This window comes from Haliotis cracherodii, unplaced genomic scaffold, assembly GCF_022045235.1.
Source record: "Haliotis cracherodii isolate W230 unplaced genomic scaffold, xgHalCrac1.p SCAF_10, whole genome shotgun sequence".
Lineage (NCBI taxonomy): Eukaryota > Metazoa > Mollusca > Gastropoda > Lepetellida > Haliotidae > Haliotis > Haliotis cracherodii.
Window position 1 is genome coordinate 20,578,080 of NW_027266265.1, and position 27,202 is coordinate 20,605,281.

The 27,202-nt window shown below is 38.0% G+C and overlaps 1 protein-coding gene across 1 annotated transcript in view; it reads right to left on the reverse strand.

Moving 5' to 3' along the window:
• Positions 1 to 265: 265 nt before the first annotated feature.
• Positions 266 to 27,202, reverse strand: part of LOC139448028 (peptidase inhibitor R3HDML-like) — a 45,013-nt gene continuing 18,076 nt past the window's right edge. The window contains exons 2-9 of the mRNA XM_071229532.1: positions 8,891 to 9,021; positions 7,854 to 8,075; positions 5,520 to 5,620; positions 3,892 to 3,977; positions 3,596 to 3,628; positions 3,091 to 3,192; positions 1,498 to 1,623; positions 266 to 335 (exon numbers count right to left, since the gene is read on the reverse strand). Coding sequence (XP_071085633.1) covers positions 313 to 335; positions 1,498 to 1,623; positions 3,091 to 3,192; positions 3,596 to 3,628; positions 3,892 to 3,977; positions 5,520 to 5,620; positions 7,854 to 8,075; positions 8,891 to 9,021 — 824 coding nt within the window. The 3' untranslated portion in view covers positions 266 to 312. The remainder of the gene's footprint in view (positions 336 to 1,497; positions 1,624 to 3,090; positions 3,193 to 3,595; positions 3,629 to 3,891; positions 3,978 to 5,519; positions 5,621 to 7,853; positions 8,076 to 8,890; positions 9,022 to 27,202) is intronic.

Genomic DNA, 27,202 nt, shown 5'->3' on the forward strand with positions numbered 1-27,202 from the left:
TTCTGAAATCATTCGTCACGTTGTCCATTTTACCAATATAAAGAACATCTGTAAGATGCTTGTCGGGCCAATACCGGGAACAGACTATGTTCAGGTCAACAATACATGTGGTTCAACAACTGAACAACCAAATCCTGTAGCAGGTATATCCTGCAGTATCCTCTGTTTCCCCTTATAGTCAGTCACACAGGAGTTCCCTAACAAGGTTTCCGCCACTGTGTCGGGATGGCGCCGGTCATATCATCATCATCATCATCATCATCATCATCATCATCATACCATGCTGTCTCATCAGTCCAGTCGGCTGCAGGGTTATGCCTGATTAGGATGTTTCCCTGTGGATATATATAAGAAGATTTGTTTGTTTGTTTGTCGCCGCACTCAGCAATATTCCACCCATATGACGGCGGTCTGTGCATAATCGAGTCTGGACCAGACAATGCAATGATTGATGTCATGAGCATCGATCCCCGCAATTCGGAGACGATGACATGCATCAGCTATGTCAGCGAGCCTGACCACCCGATCCCGTAAGAATGACAATAACAAAATAGTGTAGCTTCGCGAGGCTGCCAGGACACTTGTCCTTATCTAACAACTTATTTGTATACTTTTTTTGGACGTTTCCATTTATGACTGATGTTGAAGATCACATTCACCGTTGTCATAAAGGTTTTGACAATAATTAATACACATAACATGGGGTGTTGATCTCAATATAAACACACCTTCATAAACGCTTTGTAAACCATGTGACGCTGATTTATCCATTGCTTTTTATTTGGTTTCCAAGTTACATTTGATCAGCTGGGATGGGCTGTGAATTCTTCTTCATGATTACTCAATAGTATAACTAAATATGATTTTATAGAATGCATTTTGGAAAACTGATATGGAAATAACGACATCAAAGAGAATTGATGCTTGATACAGAGAGAAAGAGAAATGTTCTTGACTCAACTTAAAGACCAATGCTAAGTGAAAAAATTGACTATTCGAAGTAGGATCTCTACTACTATAAATATTATATCTGAAGCTTGATTCACATTAATGGCATGGTCCTCAGATGCCTATGCTGGAGTCTGACACATATTAAAGATTATTATTTACATATCAATACTGAATGAAGAAATATTTATGGCTGCAACGGTGTTTCATTTTTCAAACATATTGAACTACATTCAAATTTACCACCGATGTCATTCGCCGACTGTAGGTCACAGTATGCAACAGGCATATATTTTTTGATACACCATCTGTTTACACGTGTGTACAATACCATACTTGTCCTAGTTAACATGATTGTTGCAGATGTGCGTGTATTCCGATAACATTTTCTGACAAAAGAAGTACGTTTCTCGACTTCATAAGATAGAGGTATATGTGTGAACCAGGGCTGTACTGTGTAGTGTACATTGAAGTAACAAGACATGGCTTACACAAGTCAACGAATTAGTTAACTGACATTGACCAAAGCAAATATGACCAGCTACTTACGACAAGCACATTGCTCCGGACAAGACTGTCTAAGAAGTTCCGCCATATCTGGATGGGAACAGTCATCCCGGCCGACCGTAGCACAATAATCATAGTCAGCGTACAGCTCCGGATTCCGACACTCCTCTGTGGAAGAAAACCTTTCAAATGCATGAATTGCATTGATGTTTATTTGCTTGTTTGTTGTTTAACGCCACAATCAGCAATGTTCCATCTGCACAGCTGTGGTTTGTAAATAATCTAATCTTGACGAGACAACCCAGTGACTGATATCTCGAGCATCGATCTAGGCAATTGGGATTCGATGACATGCATCAACCTAGTCAGTGAGGCTGACCTGCCGATCCCGTTAGTCGCCCCTTACGACAAGCATGGGATGTTGTATTGATGTAACGGTGATAGCCACTTGTATATATTAATTCTAAAATAAACGTCAAAACTTTCGCTTCACATTTTGTCTGCCTGGGATCAAAGGACGAATACTACTCCATCTGACATCGCCAATGGCACAAACCTTGTAAATGTGATAAACCATAACAGTGAGAGTGAAGGCAATAATAGACTACTGCCAATATGATACACGATGAAGTAAACTAATCTTTGCAGTTTTGGAATCGTCAGTATTTTAATCGTTTCGTAAGATCTGATAGCGATTCAACCTCAACATGCACGAGCTCAGTCTGAATGTGACTAAGAATTGTAATCAAATGTGAAACATAAACATCCTTATACACTTAATTGCAATATACAATGTCAATATATTTTCTGAAATAATCCGTGTTTCTTACCTGTTAACAATGTCTGTGGAATAATTTAGCCTGACAACGCATCATCACTTAACGTCAATTGACTAACTTGTCTGTTCAAAATGACATAATATAAATAATAGTAAGGAACATGTTCACAGTCCGTATGTCATGGGACCTTTTTTTCTCCTGCTGCAATTTTACCACTGTGGCTGGCCTTTAATTTTATCCGATTTATTTTCATATCTTTGCATATACCCATCATACATAAGACTTGGTCAATTAACCTTGAGTTTATGGCTAAATATAGAAGTTGTTTTCTGAGAAACAGCCCATTAACAAAATCGAACCAATAGAGTATATTCAATTCTCGTCAGGTACACATGTGGTATGTATGTCCAGGGAAAGGATGCGTGGAAGTTTGCACCCACAACGCTACATTACACTATTTTACTGGCTGTGTATTACATTAATCCGTCAACATTTGTTCATACCTGATCATCACAGCTTGTGGTCAATATTAGCGATTGACATGTCTTTTGGGCTTGCTCTTAAGGATGTTTCAGTGATTAGATTTGTACCACCTCGGGTATTAATACATATACGTTTGTAACTCCATTCGATACTTACCACAGATACATGTGTTCACTGAATATGTTCGTTATGTTGTGTTACTACAAGGGCTTCTTGAAGCGAGATAATAACATTACTAAGCACGAAAATGTCAGATACATTTTCAGACTAGCTGGTAACCCTTCCACTAAGCATTCGTACAATCCTGACTTCAGTACTTCATGTATTCAGTGTGTGGTACATGGCAACTGTCTGAAACAACAGTGGCACTTACCATCACAATTTGGACCAAGACCATATGTACAACTGCAAGAACAGGTAGAACTATTGAGAGTTCCATTGCCGATGTCCTCTCGGATGCACGTCTTCCGACAATCTGGGGAAATGGACAAATGCAGAGAATAATCATGTTGTCAGAAAATACCTTCTAAGAACATGGCCAAGAATATTCCGTGTTTTTATTTATTCAAATAGTACCCGTGAAGATCCGGGTCAGAATAGGTCTTCAGCAACTCATGCATGCCGTAAAAGGCGACTATGCTTGTCGTAATAGGTGACTAACGGGATCGGTTGGTTGATGCATGTCATCGTAGCACATTTGTGTGGATCGATTATCATGATGTCAATCACTGGATTGTCCGGTCCAGACTTGATTATAGTGTGGCGTAAACCAACAAACCAACCAACAACCTTTATTTTAGTGCATTGAAATGAAAACAGGGAAGAGTGAATCTATCACTGAATATTTCATAGAAAAATAATATATGACTCTAACTTACCACAAGTCCTGTAATCTGAATGCGAGCATGCAACTGAAGAAAGGTAGTAGTTAGTATGCGAGCGATGTGAACAATAATAATGGGATTTTAAATTATTTGTGTAGCAGTGATGCGTAATATGATAAGATATGTTCCGATGCATTATGTCTATGTTATCTTATTTTTTAAAGTCACGTATAAGGTTTCGGTAAATATTGAAATATAGCTGTAACATTTATTAGTTATCCAGTGGAACGTTCAGAAAAATAACTTCACTTCGTTGCCATTTCCTTCTATGCTGCGATGGTGACACTTACCACAAAGGTCACGATGACAGAACGATTGAGTGCCCCGGCATCGAGTACATGGTGGGCCCGCTTTGTACTTGAAGGAATCTGGATCTCTGTGACAGGCAAATCAAATACATTTCATGTTCTTTGGGGATAAAATACTCAAATTCGAGTGATATGTGTGTGGTGGAAAATTGTAAAGTCAAAGTGTCAGTTTGAGAATCAGATCAGCATGTGGCGTTGTGGAGACATACGCGTTTTTTTGCGGCTATGTGTGTTACTGTGAGGGATATCTTCAGTCTTAGCGGGTCCTCTGTAAAACCTTTGCGAATAGGTACAATAAACATTCAGCTTATATTTCCGGTGTAGCCCTTTGTGAACATCTGACTCTTAAAATCATTTTATTCAATCGTATATTGCTTAATAATAATTGTGGTCGCATTCTATTTCGGAAACAGGAATGGGGGAAATTGTATCTAGTACTTAGGAAAACTACCCAAAGCATGTCTGTACAACAGCATAGGTTAGGTAAATGTTTCCGTGGGTGTATTAAGACTCTACCTCAAAGCAGCAAGCTGTATTCGACTATCGACTATAAGGTACATTGAAACGTTTTCCAAATTTCAATGTGTTTTTCGAAATAACTGTGTTTTACACGATTATTTCGATTTCGCTTCGGCAAATCATTAGAAATATGCTCCACAAACTACAAGCATATAAACAGAGGAAATGCGTATCTTGAAACTCCGAAAAGGCAAATGAAATTCACTATGAAGAAAACTTTAAATGTAAAGAAAAAGAACCGAAAACTAAATCCGCGGCTGATAAAATATCACCATCATAGTGAGAACATATTTACACCGGGGTTAGAATATTCGATTATTTGATTATTTTCTAAGCGTTGTGGAAAATATGACGATATATGTTTGGCAGAAAACTCGACGAATATAAACACAAAGGGAGTAGTATCAGATTCAGTACCACCAACACAGCTTGATTTGTGGTGCTACTCTATCACGTACAATGATCTCTTCTTTCAGGTCACAATGCGTGGATTTGACTGTTGAATAATGTGACGTTGAATTGAGTAACTTTGGCTTTAACGCCGCATTGAACAGTCTTCCAGTTATAGCACGGCGTATAAGCTTAATGTAGGAGGAAAGACTAAGTCTTGCAGGTCTCAGACATTTACCACTTCGGTGAAACCGCAACGAGCACGGGTATGGTGCTGACCAACCTAGGAACCTAATCGGGGCGAACCGGGATTCGAACCCAAGATCATAGGTTCCTGGCGTGCCTAAGGGACGCAACGAGAATTGGTAGACGATTAGAAACGGTAATTGCTTTTACTAAAATGTTCGAGTTTATTTTGTCATTTTGTCAATGACAACGTGGAGATTGGATACTCATAAAATTTCGGAGATTCCTATAAATTTTGGAAGATTCGATACTTATTTTTTTCAAATCCGATACCGAATGAAATTTACAGTTTTCCAATCCCTGTCGGCTGACCATGGAATTTAATTACGCTTCTTCATGCAAACATAATGCTGTGTTGGAAGAACATCATGTTACCCTTCTGCGAATAGTAACAGGGAATTTGAGACTTAATCCTTCTTCGTAAGCACATATAGAAGATCAGCATGTACACTTACCCCCCTTCGTATAAGCACATTAGAACATAGATAGGCTGCGATGTGCGCCGCGGACACATCTTCAAGCTGCACCCAACTCTCTCCCGATCCGCTCCTACCATCTACAATATCATACAGGATGGAAATATAGAACTTACACGATGGAAACATTGTCAATGATGACTATTCCACTAAGTCACCTACCGATGTGCTGACATGTGTAAAAATGCATTGGTAGTCAAAATAAATACTTGTTAAAACCTTTTTGTAACATCTATATTTTCTATATTCATTCATACTGACACTGCACACGAATGTAATGCGCCGATCAAACGGTTAACTAGTAGCCAGCTATGTCGCATACGCTTTCACTAAATAATACATTTCCGACATAATAGAATCACGTACCGTATTGTGCGCTACCTAAGGAGGTTACTGAAATGTCCGTCACCCCACTACCCAGCTACCACAATGGCTAGCACCTAGAATATCTTGAAATATACCCTTGTGTGCAACCCACATGGTGTATGTGGACCAGTGGTGTCTGTCCACACCTTTAGTCAGCAGGCAAAGCGTTGTTATATGCAATGACATCACTGTGAATTCAAGATACAGCATCAGTTACAAAGGAATGTTTATTGTATGTTGTTCACTGTTAATGTTGTATTGTACACGGGGTTTTTCAGCACACGGCCGATAATACACCAACTATTAGACGTCCACAATATTTATGTCAACATAATGGTGTTGGGGGGGGGGGAAGTTCATTACAACTTAGAAGTATCGTATGGACAAAAACGACATATCCAGTTTTATCCTAGACTTCTCCGTTTGTTTATAATAAATAACATAATAATACCAATTGTTTATTCATTGTCATTGTATGTTATTGACGCGTTAAATTATGTTTCCATTATTGAACGAGATAAAAACAGAACGCATAGTAGGCGTGAAACATAAAGCATACATTTCTATGTATTTCTTACGTCCCCCGTAAAGGATTAATCAATGGCTTAAATAAATACACTCTCATTGCGTTTCTTCGTGACTTCAAGCTTAAGTACATGGTTGTCATTTTAACACATGAAAAACCCAACATTAACTTTACATACTGAATTGCCATTGTAACTAGCAAAAACTAAAATACGGCTTTGTACCTTGGCTGACTGCCTGTCACCGTGGCCAGGTGATCGTTCCTCGACTTATCAGTCACTGCTTTCAAGATTCGAGTATTTACTGGCCCCCGATAAATGGGTGGAATGTTGCAGACTGCGACGTGATATAACAACATTCACTCACTAAGTATTGCAATTAACTCCCATCAAGTCATTGCAACTTGCACATGTTCGTTCGTTTATAATTAATATACTGCACAGAAACTGAAGGCAACAACATCTAGTTGTTTGTATAATACATCGGTAGCACTGCACAACACAGCACAATAACATGAAAAATGTATAACTACACCTCACTGAAGAAGGTAAGTGTGTATGCGAGTCGCAAGACTAAAACACGTATCCCATCACGATCTGTTCACACAATCATTAATCATAGATTGCAATCACGAAGGGCCATTATGTAATCCAGAACACACCTTAAACTGATGTGCAAACACATATTGATCCTCTCCTGAATTATTTCTGGAATTTTGTTTCATTCAGTGGCTTGTGCTAAAAATAGATGAAGTGGGATGGGAGGTTGTCGAATTGTATTTTATTTCGAGTATTCTATGTTAAGGCGACGCCCCCGTGAACGTGGTTTCCGCTGAGGGCATGTCCTTGTTATCGATCAAGCAGGTGGCTCTTAAATCGGCCAGCAACCACTTCCGTGCTCGCTTGGTTTACATTAACAACATTTCCAAATCCTCTAATAGGCATCGAGGGAACTGTGAATAGTGACATGGATACGAGTGCGTGTGTACGAGAACCGCGTTCTTACACAAGGAAATAATGCTTTACTGTTGCTTTATAACGCCAATAAACACTGCGCCATTCCTCGTCATAAGACTGAAAGACTACATAGCTGTACAAAATTGTTGTTTGTCATAACGACATATTCTGCTGTCGTCAGACGCACCCTGTACAGTGATTAATGAGGACATTGGTCACTCTATATATTTACTAACGCTAACGTTCAGAGTGATTTACAATTTGACAAGGACTAAACAGTAATTATTGAGTCAAATTTATAGAACCACTGAAGAGTGCATGACTAAACGATTTAGCCAAACAGATTATGAATAACAGATTTTGTTCAAACAAAAATAGTGATCTCTCCAAAGATAACCTGTCATATATTATTACCTGATTGTCATACAATAGCAAAGAAAGAAGTATGAATGTGTTGTTCACTCACCGCGCGGTACCTGTTGCAGCTGTCCCAAGGTATACAGTCAGCAGCTTCTGGCACATAATGTCTGCTTTCCCGATGCCAGAATGTCAATATCTTGGTGACATTTAGCGCCCTATACCTTCCATAGTTAATCATTGGCATGAGGAAGTTGTCGTCATTGTGTACAACGTTTCTTGAACACGTCAGCATATTTTCAGCGTTTTGTTCCAAAGTCTGACTCCATACCTTCAATATTAAACCAAAAGTTTTTTTCTAATACCTCTTGCTTCTGTTTATGGATCATAAATCATTTTCATTCAGTTAAGAATTATATGAGAGGTGTGTAAAAATATGTGTTTTGCATTTGACAATAGAAAACAGTTAAGTGCTTGCTTCTATCAGAATATAGGCGTGAATATGCAGGGAAGGTAATGTGAGCATTAAAAATACTGAGTGTAGCCCATTATCTATTATCTAGTCATAATGCCCATTGTGAAGACCATTGTGTGTTTGGAGGTCAGATGTTATAATGTATGCTACAATGAAGAATAGCCTACATTAGGTCTAGACTCCATGACTCAGACAATATAATTTTGCATTGTTGAAAAGAACGTGACTTCTTAGTTGATGCCGCTATTTAAGAATCTTGTATTCTGTACCTACGGTCTCGGAGCTATGTTAGACCATGATATTGATGTTGACCGGTAGGCAATTTAAATGCGAATTTTACTTAATAAACGTTGCGAAATACCTTCTAGTGGGTATTCAAGTATCTAAAGCAATATGATCATGACGGAGAGCCAGACGTATAACGACTAACGAAGGGTATTGAGAACTTGTATACATGACGCCATAATATATATATGTCATATATGGTTCATTAGAAATTATCTTGAAATGTATAGACTGTCTGGTTAAACTGACTATGTGCATTGCTAGGCCTATGAGTAGGAGGAACATATTAATGGACATGAGAATGCAAATACTCTGTTATACATCTTGAACGAGAGATGACTCTACAACGAACAGGGTGTTTTCATAAAATATATGAGATATCTCACCAGTTCATTCATGTTGGATATGTAAGGTCCATGTCCTCCTGTGGCGATGTCGTGCCGGAACCTGTTGTGTAGTGTAAGGATTTCTTCCCTTTGTAAACTGTTGAGCGACGTGCAGATTAAAGGCATCAGAACTGAAAGTTTACAGAAAACATACAGAGCCAAACAGACCGATTTCCATCGTGTGTTCCATGTTTTGAATAGGGATTCAAATATGCGTGTGAATGAACGCGAAGCCCTGACCTCGCTGTGTTTTCCAGATGTATTTGAGACTATATTGAATTACTTTAATAATTCGAAAAAAGTATAGTTCCCTCACACAGTCCATGTTTTTTTACGACCGCTGGACATATCTTATGTTTAAAGTTTAAAACACATATAGAATTATCATTGGTGTAAACTAGCCGACTGCAAACAGTCGACACTTGTTTCTGTAAATGTTCATCCAAAGATCAACATATCGATATTGTGATCGCTACAGAGTAGCCAAGCTATTAAAGCGTTGATATGCCTCGCCGAAGGCCAGTTATATTTCCCACATTGACACAGTGTGTGAAAACCTCAAGTCTGACAGTCTCAAGCATTCGTAAGCCAGAACAGTGTGTCTGACGAAAGCGGGGGCCGAAAGCTTTTAAACTGTGTATATTTACGTATTATAATGTTTGTCACAAAGCCATGGTAACCGAAATGGTGTAAAAGGTGGCTTTAAATTCTCATCCACTCAATCGATTTAAACCCCCAAATGCCATTGAACCATTCTTGCTTATGTATTTGATTGTTTTTGTTAATAAAAGTAATTCACACCTATTTATTTTAAGTGAGGTATCTATCATTTGCCCTCAAAATTGATGTAAATAAAAACGTCAAAACCCTTTCCATATTCATAAGAAATATCTACCCAATGCAGAGTCAATTGTACGTTTCCGACCAAATCATGAGCATATGTTTATGAATCATTATCAAAAAGTGAATGGTACCAGGTGAGCGTATTCTGCCTCGCTGTTGGCACCCGTCGCAAACACGTCGTAAATTTTTTCACCAAAAAAAACAAGGGAACATATATTCAAAATAGGGAAATGAATCGGACACCATTTTTGTCACTGATGATTCAAATTTGGAAATGTCCTCCACATGTCTACCATAAAACCCTTTGAAAGCTTTACTGAGGCCTTGAATGTTGATCTTTGATCCATAGCTCTCAATATGAAACAGATGAGGCGGCCTCACTGGTCTCCTTTATTTCTAATTAAGGTGGGTAAATCAGTGGAAGGGACTATCATTTTTGTGGTTATTGAACGATATTGTTTTCTGAGTAATCGTAAGATGACTTTTGATTTCATTTTTGACAAATTGACCTGAACCACTGAAGATAGATATTTAACTATATCTATGGCCACCATGTTTTATAGCAAAGGCCACAGGATCAAGGAATGAAGTTTTCGCTGAAGTTTGTCATGTGGGATAGTAGTGCACAAAGTTGAAAAATCAAATGTTTTGACAGAACTGAACTTGGTTCTTTTCTGAGATTGTAAAATCTCAAGCAAATCCTTTGCGCTTTTTGAGAATCCACATGGTATTAATTCCATTTGTCTCAAATACTTTTTGTGAATACAAAGAAAGTCCTTCCTTGATTATGAAGTATTATTGTTTATCACTGAGACTGGGATTTGGTGGTACATTTGCTGTACCCAGCAACATCTCTCATGTAGGACAGCCAGATTTTGGATGACAGCAGGCTGGGACAGAAGGGGTTTATTTACCACGCACTGACTTCAATCACTCTGAAAGACATCCAAGAGGTCTCTCATCTCTTTTGGTCCATTTTTCGGATATCTTGTCTCATAACATTTATTGTGGATGAAATTGACTTCCAAACATATGATCTATAAACCTGTGATAGAAACAATCCTCATGCAATTGGTTACAGCGAGGCTGAAAATGACCTGAAAATGTAGAAACTGACGTTCTTCTTCTTGACAACCTCATTGTTTCTCAGTCACATTCATTTCCGACAGTGCTGTTAGTCGTTTATTTCACGGTTGTTTGTTCTCAAATACATATGAAGAGGTATGGTCGGGACAGTTACAGACAAATTGTATCTACTGTGAGGAGAGCTAACATAAGTCTCACAAAGAAAACACCTGCTCAACAAAACGAATTGCCCCACCTTCAACCTTGAACACAAAATGCTACACGGGAAGAGAATTTTGAAACAATCGTTTTAGTTACCTGAGAATTCGTTTGTGATATAAGGCCGGATTTATTCTGACAAACCTTTCTAGTTAATCCATTGTTTGTCAACAATTTATCAGTTCGCCTTCTTTTTAGGTGAGTTTTCGTCAGTCGCTGTTGTGAACACTATGTTTAAGCGTAGGACATGTCATCGCTCTCATTAGTCCTCAGACTATAAATAAACTTAGTTAAACTAAACTACGATACGTTTATTTTCAAATATATTTTTAGTAAATGGTTTTAACATGTATTGATACTTTACCACGTTGTGTGCTCTTACTGTATTATTGTGTTAAAATTGTGTCTTGCAGGCATTTTAGGCCGGACGATTTATCATTTTGCTGTGATTATTGTTTTAATTCCAGAGTAACATATGCCGTGTGACACATTAAGACAATACTACTTTATCTTGTCTCATCATCTTAAACATCAAACACTAAACCGGTTGAGGGGTCCCCTTTGTCTCTGCATCGCCGTGTGTTCAAGTTCACAATTTCCTATAGAATGCCTCCAGGTTCATTCGATTCACTGATTACTCACGTTTAAATTTTTAATTTCCCGATGTTCGAAGTCGAGTTTGGCGAATCAGAAGGAACGCTTTGTGTCCTACTGTGTGGATGATATGACGGATGAAGTGTCGGGTGAGTTATGATTTGGAGGGGAATAAGTTTGAAGTTTAAGGAATGGAACATTTAGGCCCGATATCGTTTACGGTATCCTTCATCCTGTGGTGAGACCATACGCTGGTGTCATCACATACAATCTTGGGATAAAAAAATATCTTAAGATTTTTCCTGCACATTCTTGGAAAATTCTCCTCTTCAAAGATTGTACAAAGGTGGGTCGTGCTGCCAGTGGATGGGTTGTTAACAGTTCCATGTCAAACGGGTATCCTCATAGCGCCTAGAGGGGCGGCCAAAGAGACAGGCCCTTGTGTCTGAGATTCTAGAATGTCAGTCATTAGTTATTCCTGGTTGGTATCGGCCATTATACATTATCACATTACACAGAGGTGTATTATTCCTGTTTGTACGTGTGTATTGGTCATTCTTAGTTGGTATGGTCCATTATACATCATCACATTACATATACATGTAGGTGTATTTTTCCATGTTTGTACGTGTGAGTTGGTCAGTCTTAGTTGGTATGGGCCATTATACATCATCACATTACATATAGGTGTATTATTCCATGTTTGTACGGGTGAATTTGTCATTCTTAGTTGATATGGGCCATTATACATCATCAAATTACATATAGGTGTATTATAACATGTTTGTACGTGTGAATTGGTCATTCTTAGTTGCTTTGGTCCATTATACATCATCACATTACATATAGGTGTATTATAACATGTTTGTACGTTTGAATTGGTCATTCTTAGTTGGTATGTGTCATTATACATCATCACATTACACATATGTATATTATTCCATGTTTGTACATGTGAATTGGTCATTCTTAGCTGGTATGGTCCATTATGCATCATCACATTACATATAGGTGTAGTATTCCATCCCTGTACGTGTGAATTGGTCATTCTTAGTTGGTATGAGCCATTATACATCATCACATTACATATAGGTGTATTGTTCCATGTTTGTACATGTGAATTGGTCATTCTCAGTTGGTATGGGCCATTATACATCACCCATTACATATAGGTGTATTATAACATGTTTGTGCGTTTGAATTGGTCATTCTTAGTTGGTATGGGCCATTATACATCATCACATTACATATAGGTGTATTATAACATGTTTGTGCGTTTGAATTGATCATTCTTAGTTGGTATGTGTCATTATACATCATCACATTTCACATATGTGTATTATTCCATGTTTTTACGTTTGAATTGGTCATTCTTAGTTGGTATGAGCCATTATACATCATCACATTACATATAGGTGTATTATAACATGTTTGTACGCGTGAATTGGTCCTTCTTAGTTGGTATGGTCCATTATACATCATCAAATTACATATAGGTGTATTATTCCATGTTTGTACGTGTGAATTGGTCATTCTTAGTTGGTATGGTCCATTATACATCATCAAATTACATATAGGTATATTATTCCCTGTTTGTACGTGTGAATTGGTCATTCTCAGTTGGTAGGGGCCATTATACATCATCACATTAGATATAGGTGTATTATAACATGTTTGTACGTGTGCATTGGTCATTCTTAGTTGGTAGGGGCCATTATACATCATCACATTATATATAGGTGTATCATAACATGATTGTTCGTGTGCATTGGTCATTCTTAGCTTATATTGGCCATTATACATCATCACATTACATATAGGTGTATTATAACATGTTTGTACGTGTGAATTGGTCATTATTACTTTATTTGGTCAATTATACATCATCACATTACATATAGGTGTATTATTCCATGTTTATACGGGTGAATTGGTCATTCATAGTTGATATGGGCCATTATACATCATCAAATTACATATATGTGTATTATAACATGTTTGTACGTGTGCATTGGTCATTCTTAGTTGATATGGGCCCTTATACATCATCACATTACATGTAGGTGTATTATTCCATGTTTGTACGTGTGAATTGGTCATTCTCAGTTGGTATGGGTCATTATACATCATCCATTACATATAGGTGTATTATTCCATGTTTGTACGTGTGAATTGGTCATTCTCAGTTGGTATGGGCCATTATACATCACCCATTACATATAGGTGTATTATAACATGTTTGTGCGTTTGAATTGGTCATTCTTAGTTGGTATGGGCCATTATACATCATCACATTACATATAGGTGTATTATAACATGTTTGTGCGTTTGAATTGATCATTCTTAGTTGGTATGTGTCATTATACATCATCACATTACACATATGTGTATTATTCCATGTTTTTACGTTTGAATTGGTCATTCTTAGTTGGTATGAGCCATTATACATCATCACATTACATATAGGTGTATTATAACATGTTTGTACGCGTGAATTGGTCCTTCTTAGTTGGTATGGTCCATTATACATCATCAAATTACATATAGGTGTATTATTCCATGTTTGTACGTGTGAATTGGTCATTCTTAGTTGGTATGGTCCATTATACATCATCAAATTACATATAGGTATATTATTCCCTGTTTGTACGTGTGAATTGGTCATTCTCAGTTGGTAGGGGCCATTATACATCATCACATTAGATATAGGTGTATTATAACATGTTTGTACGTGTGCATTGGTCATTCTTAGTTGCTTTGGTCCATTATACATCATCACATTACATATAGGTGTATTATAACATGTTTGTACGTTTGAATTGGTCATTCTTAGTTGGTATGTGTCATTATACATCATCACATTACACATATGTATATTATTCCATGTTTGTACATGTGAATTGGTCATTCTTAGCTGGTATGGTCCATTATGCATCATCACATTACATATAGGTGTATTATTACATCCTTGTACGTGTGAATTGGTCATTCTTAGTTGGTATGAGCCATTATACATCATCACATTACATATAGGTGTATTGTTCCATGTTTGTACGTGTGAATTGTTCATTCTCAGTTGGTATGGGCCATTATACATCACCCATTACATATAGGTGTATTATAACATGTTTGTGCGTTTGAATTGGTCATTCTTAGTTGGTATGGGCCATTATACATCATCACATTACATATAGGTGTATTATAACATGTTTGTGCGTTTGAATTGATCATTCTTAGTTGGTATGTGTCATTATACATCATCACATTACACATATGTGTATTATTCCATGTTTTTACGTTTGAATTGGTCATTCTTAGTTGGTATGAGCCATTATACATCATCACATTACATATAGGTGTATTATAACATGTTTGTACGCGTGAATTGGTCCTTCTTAGTTGGTATGGTCCATTATACATCATCAAATTACATATAGGTGTATTATTCCATGTTTGTACGTGTGAATTGGTCATTCTTAGTTGGTATGGTCCATTATACATCATCAAATTACATATAGGTATATTATTCCCTGTTTGTACGTGTGGATTGGTCATTCTCAGTTGGTAGGGGCCATTATACATCATCACATTAGATATAGGTGTATTATAACATGTTTGTACGTGTGCATTGGTCATTCTTAGTTGGTAGGGGCCATTATACATCATCACATTATATATAGGTGTATCATAACATGATTGTTCGTGTGTATTGGTCATTCTTAGCTTATATTGGCCATTATACATCATCACATTACATATAGGTGTATTTTAACATGTTTGTACGTGTGAATTGGTCATTATTACTTTATTTGGTCAATTATACATCATCACATTACATATAGGTGTATTATTCCATGTTTATACGGGTGAATTGGTCATTCTTAGTTGATATGGGCCATTATACATCATCAAATTACATATAGGTGTATTATAACATGTTTGTACGTGTGCATTGGTCATTCTTAGTTGATATGGGCCCTTATACATCATCACATTACATGTAGGTGTATTATTCCATGTTTTTACGTGTGAATTGGTCATTCTCAGTTGGTATGGGTCATTATACATCATCAAATTACATATAGGTGTATTATTCCATGTTTGTACGTGTGAATTGGTCATTCTCAGTTGGTATGGGTCATTATACATCATCCATTACATATAGGTGTATTATAACATGTTTGTACGTGTGCATTGGTCATTCTCAGTTGGTATGGGTCATTATACATCATCCATTACATATAGGTGTATTATAACATGTTTGTACGTGTGAACTGGTCATTCTCAGTTGGTATTGGCCATTATACATCATCACATTATGTATACATAGAGGTGTATTATTCCATGTTTGTACGTGTGAATTGGTAATTCTTAGTAGGTATGGACCATTATACACCATCACATTACATGTAGGTGTATTATAACATGTTTGTATGTTTGAATTGGTCATTCTTAGTTGGTATGTGTCATTATATATCATCACATTACACATATGTGTATCATTACATGTTTGTACATGTGAATTGGTCATTCTTAGTTGGTATGGTCCTTTATACATCATCACATTACATATAGGTGTATTATTCCATCCTTGTATGTGTGAAGTGGTCATTCTTTGTTGATTTGGTCCATTATACATCATTACATTACATATAGGTGTATTATTCCATTTTTTTACGTGTGAATTGGTCATTCTCAGTTGGTATAGGTCATTATACATCATCCATTACATATAGGTGTATTATAACATGTTTGTATGTTTGAATTGGTCATTCTTAGTTGGTATGTGTCATTATACATCATCACATTACACATATGTGTATCATTCCATGTTTGTACGTATGAATTGGTCATTCTTAGTTGGTATGGTCCATTATACATCATCACATTACATAGAAGCTTATTATTCCATCCTTGTACGTGTGAATTGGTCATTCTCAGTTGATTTGGTCCATTATACATCATCACATTACATATAGGTGTATTATTCCATGTTTGTACGTGTGAATTGGTCATTCTCAGTTGGTATGGGTCATTATACATCATCCATTACATATAGGTGTATTATAACATGTTTGTACGTGTGCATTGGTCATTCTCAGTTGGTATGGGTCATTATACATCATCCATTACATATAGGTGTATTATAACATGTTTGTACGTTTGAACTGGTCATTCTCAGTTGGTATTGGCCATTATACATCATCACATTATGTATACATAGAGGTGTATTATTCCATGTTTGTACGTGTGAATTGGTAATTCTTAGTAGGTATGGGCCATTATACACCATCACATTACATATAGGTGTATTATAACATGTTTGTATGTTTGAATTGGTCATTCTTAGTTGGTATGTGTCATTATATATCATCACATTACACATATGTGTATCATTCCATGTTTGTACATGTGAATTGGTCATTCTTAGTTGGTATGGTCCTTTATACATCATCACATTACATATAGGTGTATTATTCCATCCTTGTATGTGTGAAGTGGTCATTCTTTGTTGATTTGGTCCATTATACATCATCACATTACATATAGGTGTATTATTCCATTTTTTTACGTGTGAATTGGTCATTCTCAGTTGGTATAGGTCATTATACATCATCCATTACATATAGGTGTATTATAACATGTTTGTATGTTTGAATTGGTCATTCTTAGTTGGTATGTGTCATTATACATCATCACATTACACATATGTGTATCATTCCATGTTTGTACGTATGAATTGGTCATTCTTAGTTGGTATGGTCCATTATACATCATCACATTACATAGAAGCTTATTATTCCATCCTTGTACGTGTGAATTGGTCATTCTTAGTTGATTTGGTCCATTATACATCATCACATTACATATAGGTGTATTATTCCATGTTTGTACGTGTGAATTGGTCATTCTTAGTTGGTATATGGGCCATTATACATCATCACATTACATGTAGGTGTATTATTCTATGTTTGTACGTGTAAATTGGACATTCTTAGTTGGTATGGTCCATTATACATTATCACATTACATATAGGTATATATTTCCACGTTTGTACGTGTGCATTGGTCTTTCTCAGTTGGTAGGGGCCATTATACATCATCACATTAGATATAGGTGTAGTATTCCATGTTTGTACGTGTGAATTGGTCATTCTTAGTTGGTATGGTCCATTATACATCATTACATTACATATAGGTGTATTATTCCATCCTTGTATGTGTGAATTGGTCATTCTTTGTTGATTTGGTCCATTATACATCATCACATTACATATAGGTGTATTATTCCATTTTTTACGTGTGAATTGGTCATTCTCAGTTGGTATGGGTCATTATACATCATCCATTACATATAGGTGTATTATAACATGTTTGTACGTGTGAATTGGTCATTCTTAGTTGGTATGTGTCATTATACATCATCACATTACACATATGTGTATCATTCCATGTTTGTACGTGTGAATTGGTCATTCTTAGTTGGTATGGTCCATTATACATCATCACATTACATATAGGTGTATTATAACATGTTTGTATGTTTGAATTGGTCATTCTTAGTTGGTATGTGTTATTAAACATCATCACATTACACATATGTGTATCATTCCATGTTTGTACGTGTGAATTGGTCATTCTTAGTTGGTATGGTCCATTATACATCATCACATTACATAGAGGTGTATTATTCCATCCTTGTACGTGTGAATTGGTCATTCTTAGTTGATTTGGGCCATTATACATTATCACTTTACATATAGGTGTATTATTCCATGTTTGTACGTGTGAATTGGTCATTCTTAGTAGGTATGGGCCATTATACATCATCACATTACATAGAGGTGTAATATAACATGTGTGTACGTGTGAATTGGTCATTATTAGTTCATTTGGTCAATTATACATCATCACATTACATACAGATGTATTATTCCATGTTTGTACGTGTGAATTGGTCATTCTTAGTTGGTATGGTCCATTATACATCATTACATTACATAGAGGTGTATTATTCCATCCTTGTACGTGTGAATTGGTCATTCTTAGTTGATTTGGGCCATTATACATTATCACATTACATATAGGTGTATTATTCCATTTTTTTACGTGTGAATTGGTCATTCTCAGTTGGTATGGGTCATTATACATCATCCATTACATATAGGTGTATTATAACATGTCTGTACGTGTAAATCGGTCATTCTTAGTTGATATGGGCCATTATACATCATCACATTACATATAGGTGTATCATAACATGTTTGTACGTTTGAATTGGTCGTTTTTAGTTGGTATGGGCCATTATACATCATCACATTACATATAGGTGTATTATTCCATGTCTGTATGTGTGCATTGGTCATTCTTAGTTGGTATGGGCCATTATACATTATCACATTACATATAGGTGTATTATTCCATGTCTGTATGTGTGCATTGGTCATTCTTAGTTGGTATGGGCCATTATACATTATCACATTACATATAGGTGTATTATTCCATGTTTGTACGTGTGAATTGGTCATTTGTAGTTGGTATGGGCCATTATACATGATCACATTACATATAGGTGTATTTTACATATTTGTACGTGTAAATTGGTCATTCTTAGTTGTTTTGGTCCATTATACATCATCACATTACATATAGGTGTATTATACCATGTTTGTACGTGTGAATTGGTCATTATTAGTTGATATGGGCCATTATACATCATCACATTATATATAGGTGTATTATAACATGTTTGTAGGTGTGAATTGGTCATTATTAGTTGATATGGGCCATTATACATCATCACATTATATATAGGTGTATTATAACATGTTTGTACGTGTGAATTGGTCATTATTAGTTGATATTGGCCATTATACATCATCACATTACATATAGATGTATTATTCCTGTTTGTACGTGTGAGTTGGTCATTCTTAGTTGGTATGGGCCATTATACATCATAGAAAGGTCTAAAAACGTAGAGCTCAAGCTACGTGGAGACGTACGGATACTAGTCTCTCAACTACGTGAGAGAGATTCACAGATACACCACCTTGAAAGTGATCTGAAAGACAATATTAGTAAGCTAACACGAAAAACCAACGCTATAGACGGGGAAATAGACACAGCAAACACTCGCAACAAGCTGATGTACTCTGAAGCAAATGAAAGCCCCCGCTGCTCAGAACTGTGAGTTCCTGTGCACAACCAGGAAATGAGGCTGACAGTGTTTTGATCAGAACAGCAGAGACCAACAAAACTAAAACTCCAAGTGTTGTGGACGTTACTATTAACCACGAGAGGAATACTATTGTGGACAACACTGAGAAATGCGAGGGTGGGGACAGTGGCACTATGTGTACATGTCCTACTCAACATGACAGTGCCAGTGATGACCATACCAGGGAAGCTGGATGTGATGACGTCGGCCATAAACAACACGAATACCATACTCATAGATCTGTGAAATTCGACAGTGAATGGTCTAGAGTTTTTAGAGGTGTTTCACCAAACTTTCAAACAAAACGGTTTGTGCTATCGTATGTTAGGGCGGATAAACCACTATAAACAGTACAAGATGCCATATGTGAATATGCTAAACAACGTGGCGTCTATGTGAGTTACGTTCGTTTGTTGAGGCACTGGGAAGGCTACAATCCCACCTACACACTGAGAGTGAACATTGACAGTAAGACAGCAGAGCAAGTTACTGAGAATGAAAGTTCCTGGCCGCTAAATGTAAGATGTCAGGAATGGATACCACAGTCACACAGAAACAGTAATGGTGCACGCTAACTCGTCTAACATGATAACATTGAATACTTGTCTGATACTTATTACCATGCTAAGCGTTGGAACATCGAATATTCGTGGAGCCTTATACAGCTGTGAGTATCTGAATAAGGTCGCTGACCAGTGTGATGTACTGACTCTAACAGAACACTGGCTTACAGAGAACACTGAAACCTACCTGGACAAGATGAGAGACAAGTTTGACTGTGCTGTTGGATTACGATCTGGACAGTATGGATGTAGAGGTGAAGGTGGAGTAGCTATTCTTGTGAAACATTCTCTGAGTACGTACATGACACTACATGTGATGACGTGATAGCTGTGACTATATCTCGAGAACAATGTGTAGACCTCTCTATAGTTTGTGCTTTACTCCCGTCAACAAATCACAATGTCAGCGAATATGCAGAATGATTGAACAGCGTATTCGAAACTGTAGACGAACTAAGTAGCAACAGTGTTACTATCCTTTGTGGTGATTTTTATACTGACATCTATCACAATAAACTTTCACGTGATCGCAACTACTGATCAAACTTCTTTCGGAGAGAAGTATGCTTGCTTCTTACTCGTGTGGTACTACCGAAGGACAACTCGTCACGTGGAGAAACAAGACAGAAACTCAACACTCACTCTTAGACTATCTCTTCATACCCAGCAGTCTACAAGGATCAGTTCTGAAAACCAATATGAATTTTACATCCCTTTTGATATTTCTGACCAGTATTCTGTGATACTAACATTTCTTGGTGACATTTTCCTTACTGGAGATAAACAGTGGCTTCTACAATTGCTCAAGTGGTCGAAAGCAGATGCAGTCCAACTCTAACTGTATGAAACAGAAATAGACGTGTTACTAGGTTCAACTTTGCCTTACCCTAAGTGTGAAATAAAGGACACAATAGAATCCTACATGGACTCGATAACAACTGCTCTACAATCCGCGGCTTCCTTACATATCCCATCAGGACAATTTAGACATTATTTGAAGCCATACTGGAAAGGTTCAAATCTGGATTTTTACCATTTCCAGATGAGAGAAGCAAAGAGATTATGGAAAATAAAAGGTAAACCAAGAACAAACAATGATAGCACATAGAGAGCTTACAAACAGGCAAATGTGAATTCAGACGCCATAAACGCAAGTCAGAGAGACAGTGGGAAAGAGAAAAATACTTTGAGATAAAAGAATCATGTGAAGTTGACATTAGCGAATTCTATAAAACTGTTAGAAAACTGAGAAAAAATCCGCTGTGAACTCTAACATTGCCTATAAGAATATAACAGCATCTTCATCTCCTGATGTATGTAATATTTGGGCAGAATATTATCGTGATCTATTTAGTCCGTTTGATAAACCTGAATTTGACAGTTCCTTTGCAAAACAAACGACTGAACGTGTGATGAAGATATGCAACGTTCCTATTCCACATACATACCCAATTTTGGTGGATCCAGTCTCTGTGTCAGAAGTGAAAAAAGTAGTAAAAGACGCGAAGATCAAGAAAGCACCAGGCCCTGATCTGGTCACCAATAAGCATATTAAGTACGCTAGTTCTCTATTGCATAAACACCTCGCACATATGTTCAACTTGATTATACGTGAATGCTATCTGCCTGAAGGTATGCGAAAAGGAATGATTATATCCCTATGCAAAGGGAACAACAAAGACAGATCCGATCCAACGAACTATAGAGGTATAAAGCTCACTTCATCTATCGGGAAGATCTTTGAACGGATTCTGCTAAACAGACTAGAAGTATACATGACTATGAAAAATCCAACATTTCCAAACAGACTTCAGTGTGGATTTAGAAAGGAACATGGAGCTACAACTGCTATCCACATACTGAAGGAAGTGGTCTCATACTATGTAGAGAGAGAAACGAGAGTGTATGTCGTATTCCTAGACAATGAAAAAGTGTTTGACCGCATCTGGCACGATGGACTTCTACTAAAACTCTTCGAATACGGAATACATGGTCGTGCGTTGCATCTGATATATGACTCGTATCACGGATCAACAGCCTGTGTGAGATATGATGGCTATACCTGTGACTTCTTCCAAGTCCAACAAGAGTGATGGGACGACAAGAGCATGCGCTAAGGCAAGACGTACAATTGCTTCTCTCAGAGATATTGGGTTAAGAGCTGGGGGTCTAAATCCACTGACCAGTGTTCAAATATGGCGGCGTGTTGTTCTCCCAAGCGCCCTCTATGCCTGTGAACTATGGGCAAACATATCATCAAATGAACTCCATGAATAAAAACTACTGCAACGCTACTTTGCAAGATCAATACAGAACTTTCGCAAACTATCCACAACTGATGTAACTACCCAAACTCTTGGTCTCTGGACAATTGAAGCAGTGATTGACAAGACTAAACTCGCCTATCTCGGTAGACTCTGTAGATGTAAAGCAGATTATTTTGTTAAAATCCTATTTTACATAAGACTTGGACAGTACCTAAACAATTTTGTCTCAGATACATCTGTTGTCCATGATCTGCTAGGTATTACAAAGAAGTACCAGCTCTTCCATTTCATAGAAACGTATCTCAAGGAAGGGCATTTCCCACCAAAGACTACATGGAAAGGAATCGTTAATAGCACGGTAGCTCGATTTGAAAGACAGAAATGGATAGAAAAGGTGTCATCTCGCCAAGATTTGAAACGTTTTCATATGGTACATGAAAGACTAGCTCCACACAGATTCCGGAATATGTGTGACCTTTACAACATGAATAGCAGGCCAATATATGCCCTAGTTAAACTAGGTATTTTACCTATAACAACTGGTGTATGTATGATGTGTGAATAAGAATGTAACGGTCTGGTGCAAGAAAGAAATATCCTCTACGAGAAACTGTTTGATTTACTGTGCCTTAACCAATATCTTAAAATAGAAGATTGTACAGACAACGAAGTGAGGGTTGTGACACTACTTGGTAGCATTTCGTATCTTGTAGAGGAGATGACACTCGATACATGGGCTCAATTCATAAGCATGGTCAGCAAAGAAATAAGCTCATGGCAGCTTACGTCTATTCTCTATCTGTAGGCTGACTATATACATATCTGTTATCATGCATGTACATACTGATTATTTAATTTCCATATGTGTACTCTCCGATACTAATGAAGGAAATAAAGATTATTCATATAGGTGTATTATGTTTGGGGGCGGTCGGTTAGCCTAGTGGTTAAAGCGTTCGCTCGTCACGCCGAAGACCCGGGTTCGAATCCCGACATGGGTACAATGTGTGAAGCCCATTTCTGGTGTCCCCCGCCTTGATATTGCTGGAATATTGCTAAAAGCGGCGTAAAACCAAACTCACTCACTCACTATAACATGTTTGCACGTGTGCATTGGTCATTCTTAGTTGGTATGCGCCATTATACATCATCACATTATATATAGGTGTATTATTCCATGTTTATACGTGTGAATTGGTCATTATTAGTTGATTTGTTCCATTATACATCATCACATTACATATAGATATATTATTCCATGTTTGTACGTGTGAATTGGTCAGTCTTAGTTGGTATGGGCCATTATACATCATCACATTACATAGAGGTGTATTATTCCATGTTTGTACGTGTGAATTGGTCAGTCTTAGTTGGTATGGGGCGTCGTACAGCATCAAATGAGATAGCACGAAATGTATTCCATACCATCTGTCGCTTAATACAAGACATACTGTCAGGCGAGATAAAAAATAAGCAATGATCATAAAATTCTATTCCCTATACTACCTTCCCTTCTCTATACGACATATTAGTGTCTAGAAATAGTTGTATGATGATAATTATGAACGAATTTGGAGAACAAACACTACAACTGGCATTGAAGAATGAAAGTATGAAAGTAGAGTTCCAGACCGCCGACGACAGGGGTAAGATGGGAAATTTCGAAGTTTAGTTTCGACAATTTTGGTTTAGTAGTGCGTGGTACCGCCATGTGTTGCCAAACGTGTATTCACTGGACTGATTGTGAGTCTCCTAGTTGCGCTTTGAAGGAGTCCGTCCCACTCCTCTTGCAGCGCCTGTTCAGACAACGTGGACGGCGGTCTATGTCATTGAAGCACACGTCTCCCTATCATGTCCCAGACGTGTTTAATGAGGGAAAGGTTTGGGCTCATTGCTGTCCATGGCATTCTGTGGATGTTGTGCTGCTGGAGGTGAGCACTGACGATCGGGCGTTGCCGTCCTGAAAGACGAAACGTCGATCCACACGACATGCAAATGGGACATCAAAGGGTGTTAGTAATTAGTTGTCCCGACAGTACTATCAAGCAACCCTTCCTTGCACAATATGGTGTGAGGTTCGCGCAGTCATCGTCATGCCACCCCACGCCATAAGCGATCCACCGCCAAACCTGTCATGAGATCTCATGTTGACATTGGCTTGACGTTCATTTCGACGTCGCCAAACACGACCACACCCAACCAAGGAAGTGTATAGTGAATCTGAACTCATCAGAAAACATGAGACCCGTGAAGAATATGTCTTCAGCAACCCATGCTAGCTGTAAAAGGCGACTATGCTTGTCGTAAGAGGCGACTAACGGGATCGGTTGGTCAGGCTCACTGACTTGGTTTGATGCATGTCATCGTATCCCAATTGCGTGTATCGATGCTCATGATGTCAATGACTGGATTATTTCCAGACCGCCGTCATATAACTGGAATATTGCTGAGAAATAACAACCGACAACAACGGAAACATTTGACCAGCGACGATTACCTCAGTTTTAATGTTGTGTACACCATTGACGTCTGTTTGCAAATAAGATGATTTGTAAGGGGCTGTACAACACGTGGCCGTCGAGCGTGGAGATGAACTCCATTAAGACGAGTTCTAATCGTCTGACCCGTAACTCTTACTCCAGTAACCAAATGAAAGTTTGCCGCAATTGTTTGAGCATGATTTATTAGAGCTGGTCAATCGACCCTGTGCTCTTGTTGATCTGGGACGCCCTGAACCGCATCGGATCGATCGTCAACATTATGGATTTGTTCGTACCTGTTCCATAGTATGCAGATCACGGAATGTAAAACAGTGAACGTATCGGCCACTGTACGTTGACGTCTGCCAGTTTCTACAGCCAGCAGACGACCCGCGCGTTGCACACGCCGCATCGCTAGTTCATACACAACAATGAATGAAATCAAGTACTGTATGATTAGCAGAATAAAAACAATTGACTGAAATAATGGTCCACGGTGATTAACCGACTTCCTTGAAAGTGTCAAAATAAGGAATGACACCCTAAGCAAGTGTCTTGCGCAGGATGTGTTTCGATGTTACGTTTTACAGACACGAACGTTCTTGCACTGGATGTTTCTCGTCACCAGTTACCTTTGTTATAATACTTGGTATTAAGATTTATATTTCATGATCCCCTACTTTTTATGTTTATGTATATAATGGTAGCCCTCTTCGTGTTTTTACTCTAAATATTTTATTGATGATGAACGCCATCTTTTACTCCACTATCCTTAATATACTGAGTCAAATTAAAAACTTCACATTTTTAAAAGTAATCCCACATATGATATACAACGGACAAATGTATCAGAGAAGGTAATTTTTAATCATTAATGTCCAAAGAAGTATTTTAATTGACGGTGGTAACCATAATTTGTTCCAAGCACCTAGGGTATTCGGTAATAACATCAACAGTTTAAATCATAAGTCCCAAGCACGAGAATCTGATGGCACACAAGTTCAGTAACGTGTATGGCCACCATGTGTGTTGACAACTGCCACACAACGCCTCCGCATGGGCCTTGTGATGCTTGTGAACACATGATTGGGAAGACGACGCCATTGTTGCTGCAAAATGGTGCCAAGATCTTGCAAATTCTGTGGTTGGTTCTAGAGAGTGCGCAGACTTCTGCCAAGAGCATCCCAGACGTGTTCGATGGGATTGAGTTCGGGAGACCTTGACGGCCAGTCCATGACGATGACTCCCGCATTCTGAAGGAAATTCCTTGTCAAAATTGCTGTGTGGGGTCTGGCATTGTCGTGTTGGAAGATCAAACCGGGTCCATGTGCTGCCATAAAAGGCAGAAGTTCTGGTGCCAGTACCTGGTCACGGTAAGCAGCAGCGTTGAGGTTGCCACGGATGACAAGAAGCCTGGAACGTGCATTGCCACACAAAACACCCCACACCATGACACTTCCTGTACACAACACTGGGCGTAACGTTCATGACGGCGCCTCCACACCCTCGCCCTACCATCAGCAAATCGAAGATTAAATCGGGATTCATCACTGAAGACGACTTGATTGCATCGTAAGTGTCTTGAGTCCATCGTAAGTGTCTCTGTGCCCACAATTGACGTTGACGTCTGTGTAATTGAGTCAGAATCGGCCCGCAGTATGGCCGTCGTGCTTGGAGGTGTGCAGTTCTCAGACGGTTTCGAACAGTTTGCGCACTCAGTCTACCCCTAAACAGTTCATTTCTGGTTGATGTAGCCGTCAAAAATCGGTTACGGGGGTGACCTAAGACAATCTGACGATCCTCTGCATGTGACGTCACATTTGGTCGACCTGGCCGAGGGCGATCAGCGATGGTACCCGTTTGCTGTAGACGCGTCTGTAAATCATAAACAGTCCGTCGACTATAACCCATCGTCCTTGCGACTTCAGCTACGGACGTTCCCGTCTGCAACATGCCGATGGCACGTTCACGTTGCACATTTGAAAGGCGTGGCATAACAAATGGCCGTAAAGACTTTTGTTTTCTTGTGTTTTTCTTTTTTTTGTTAATGACTGCTAACA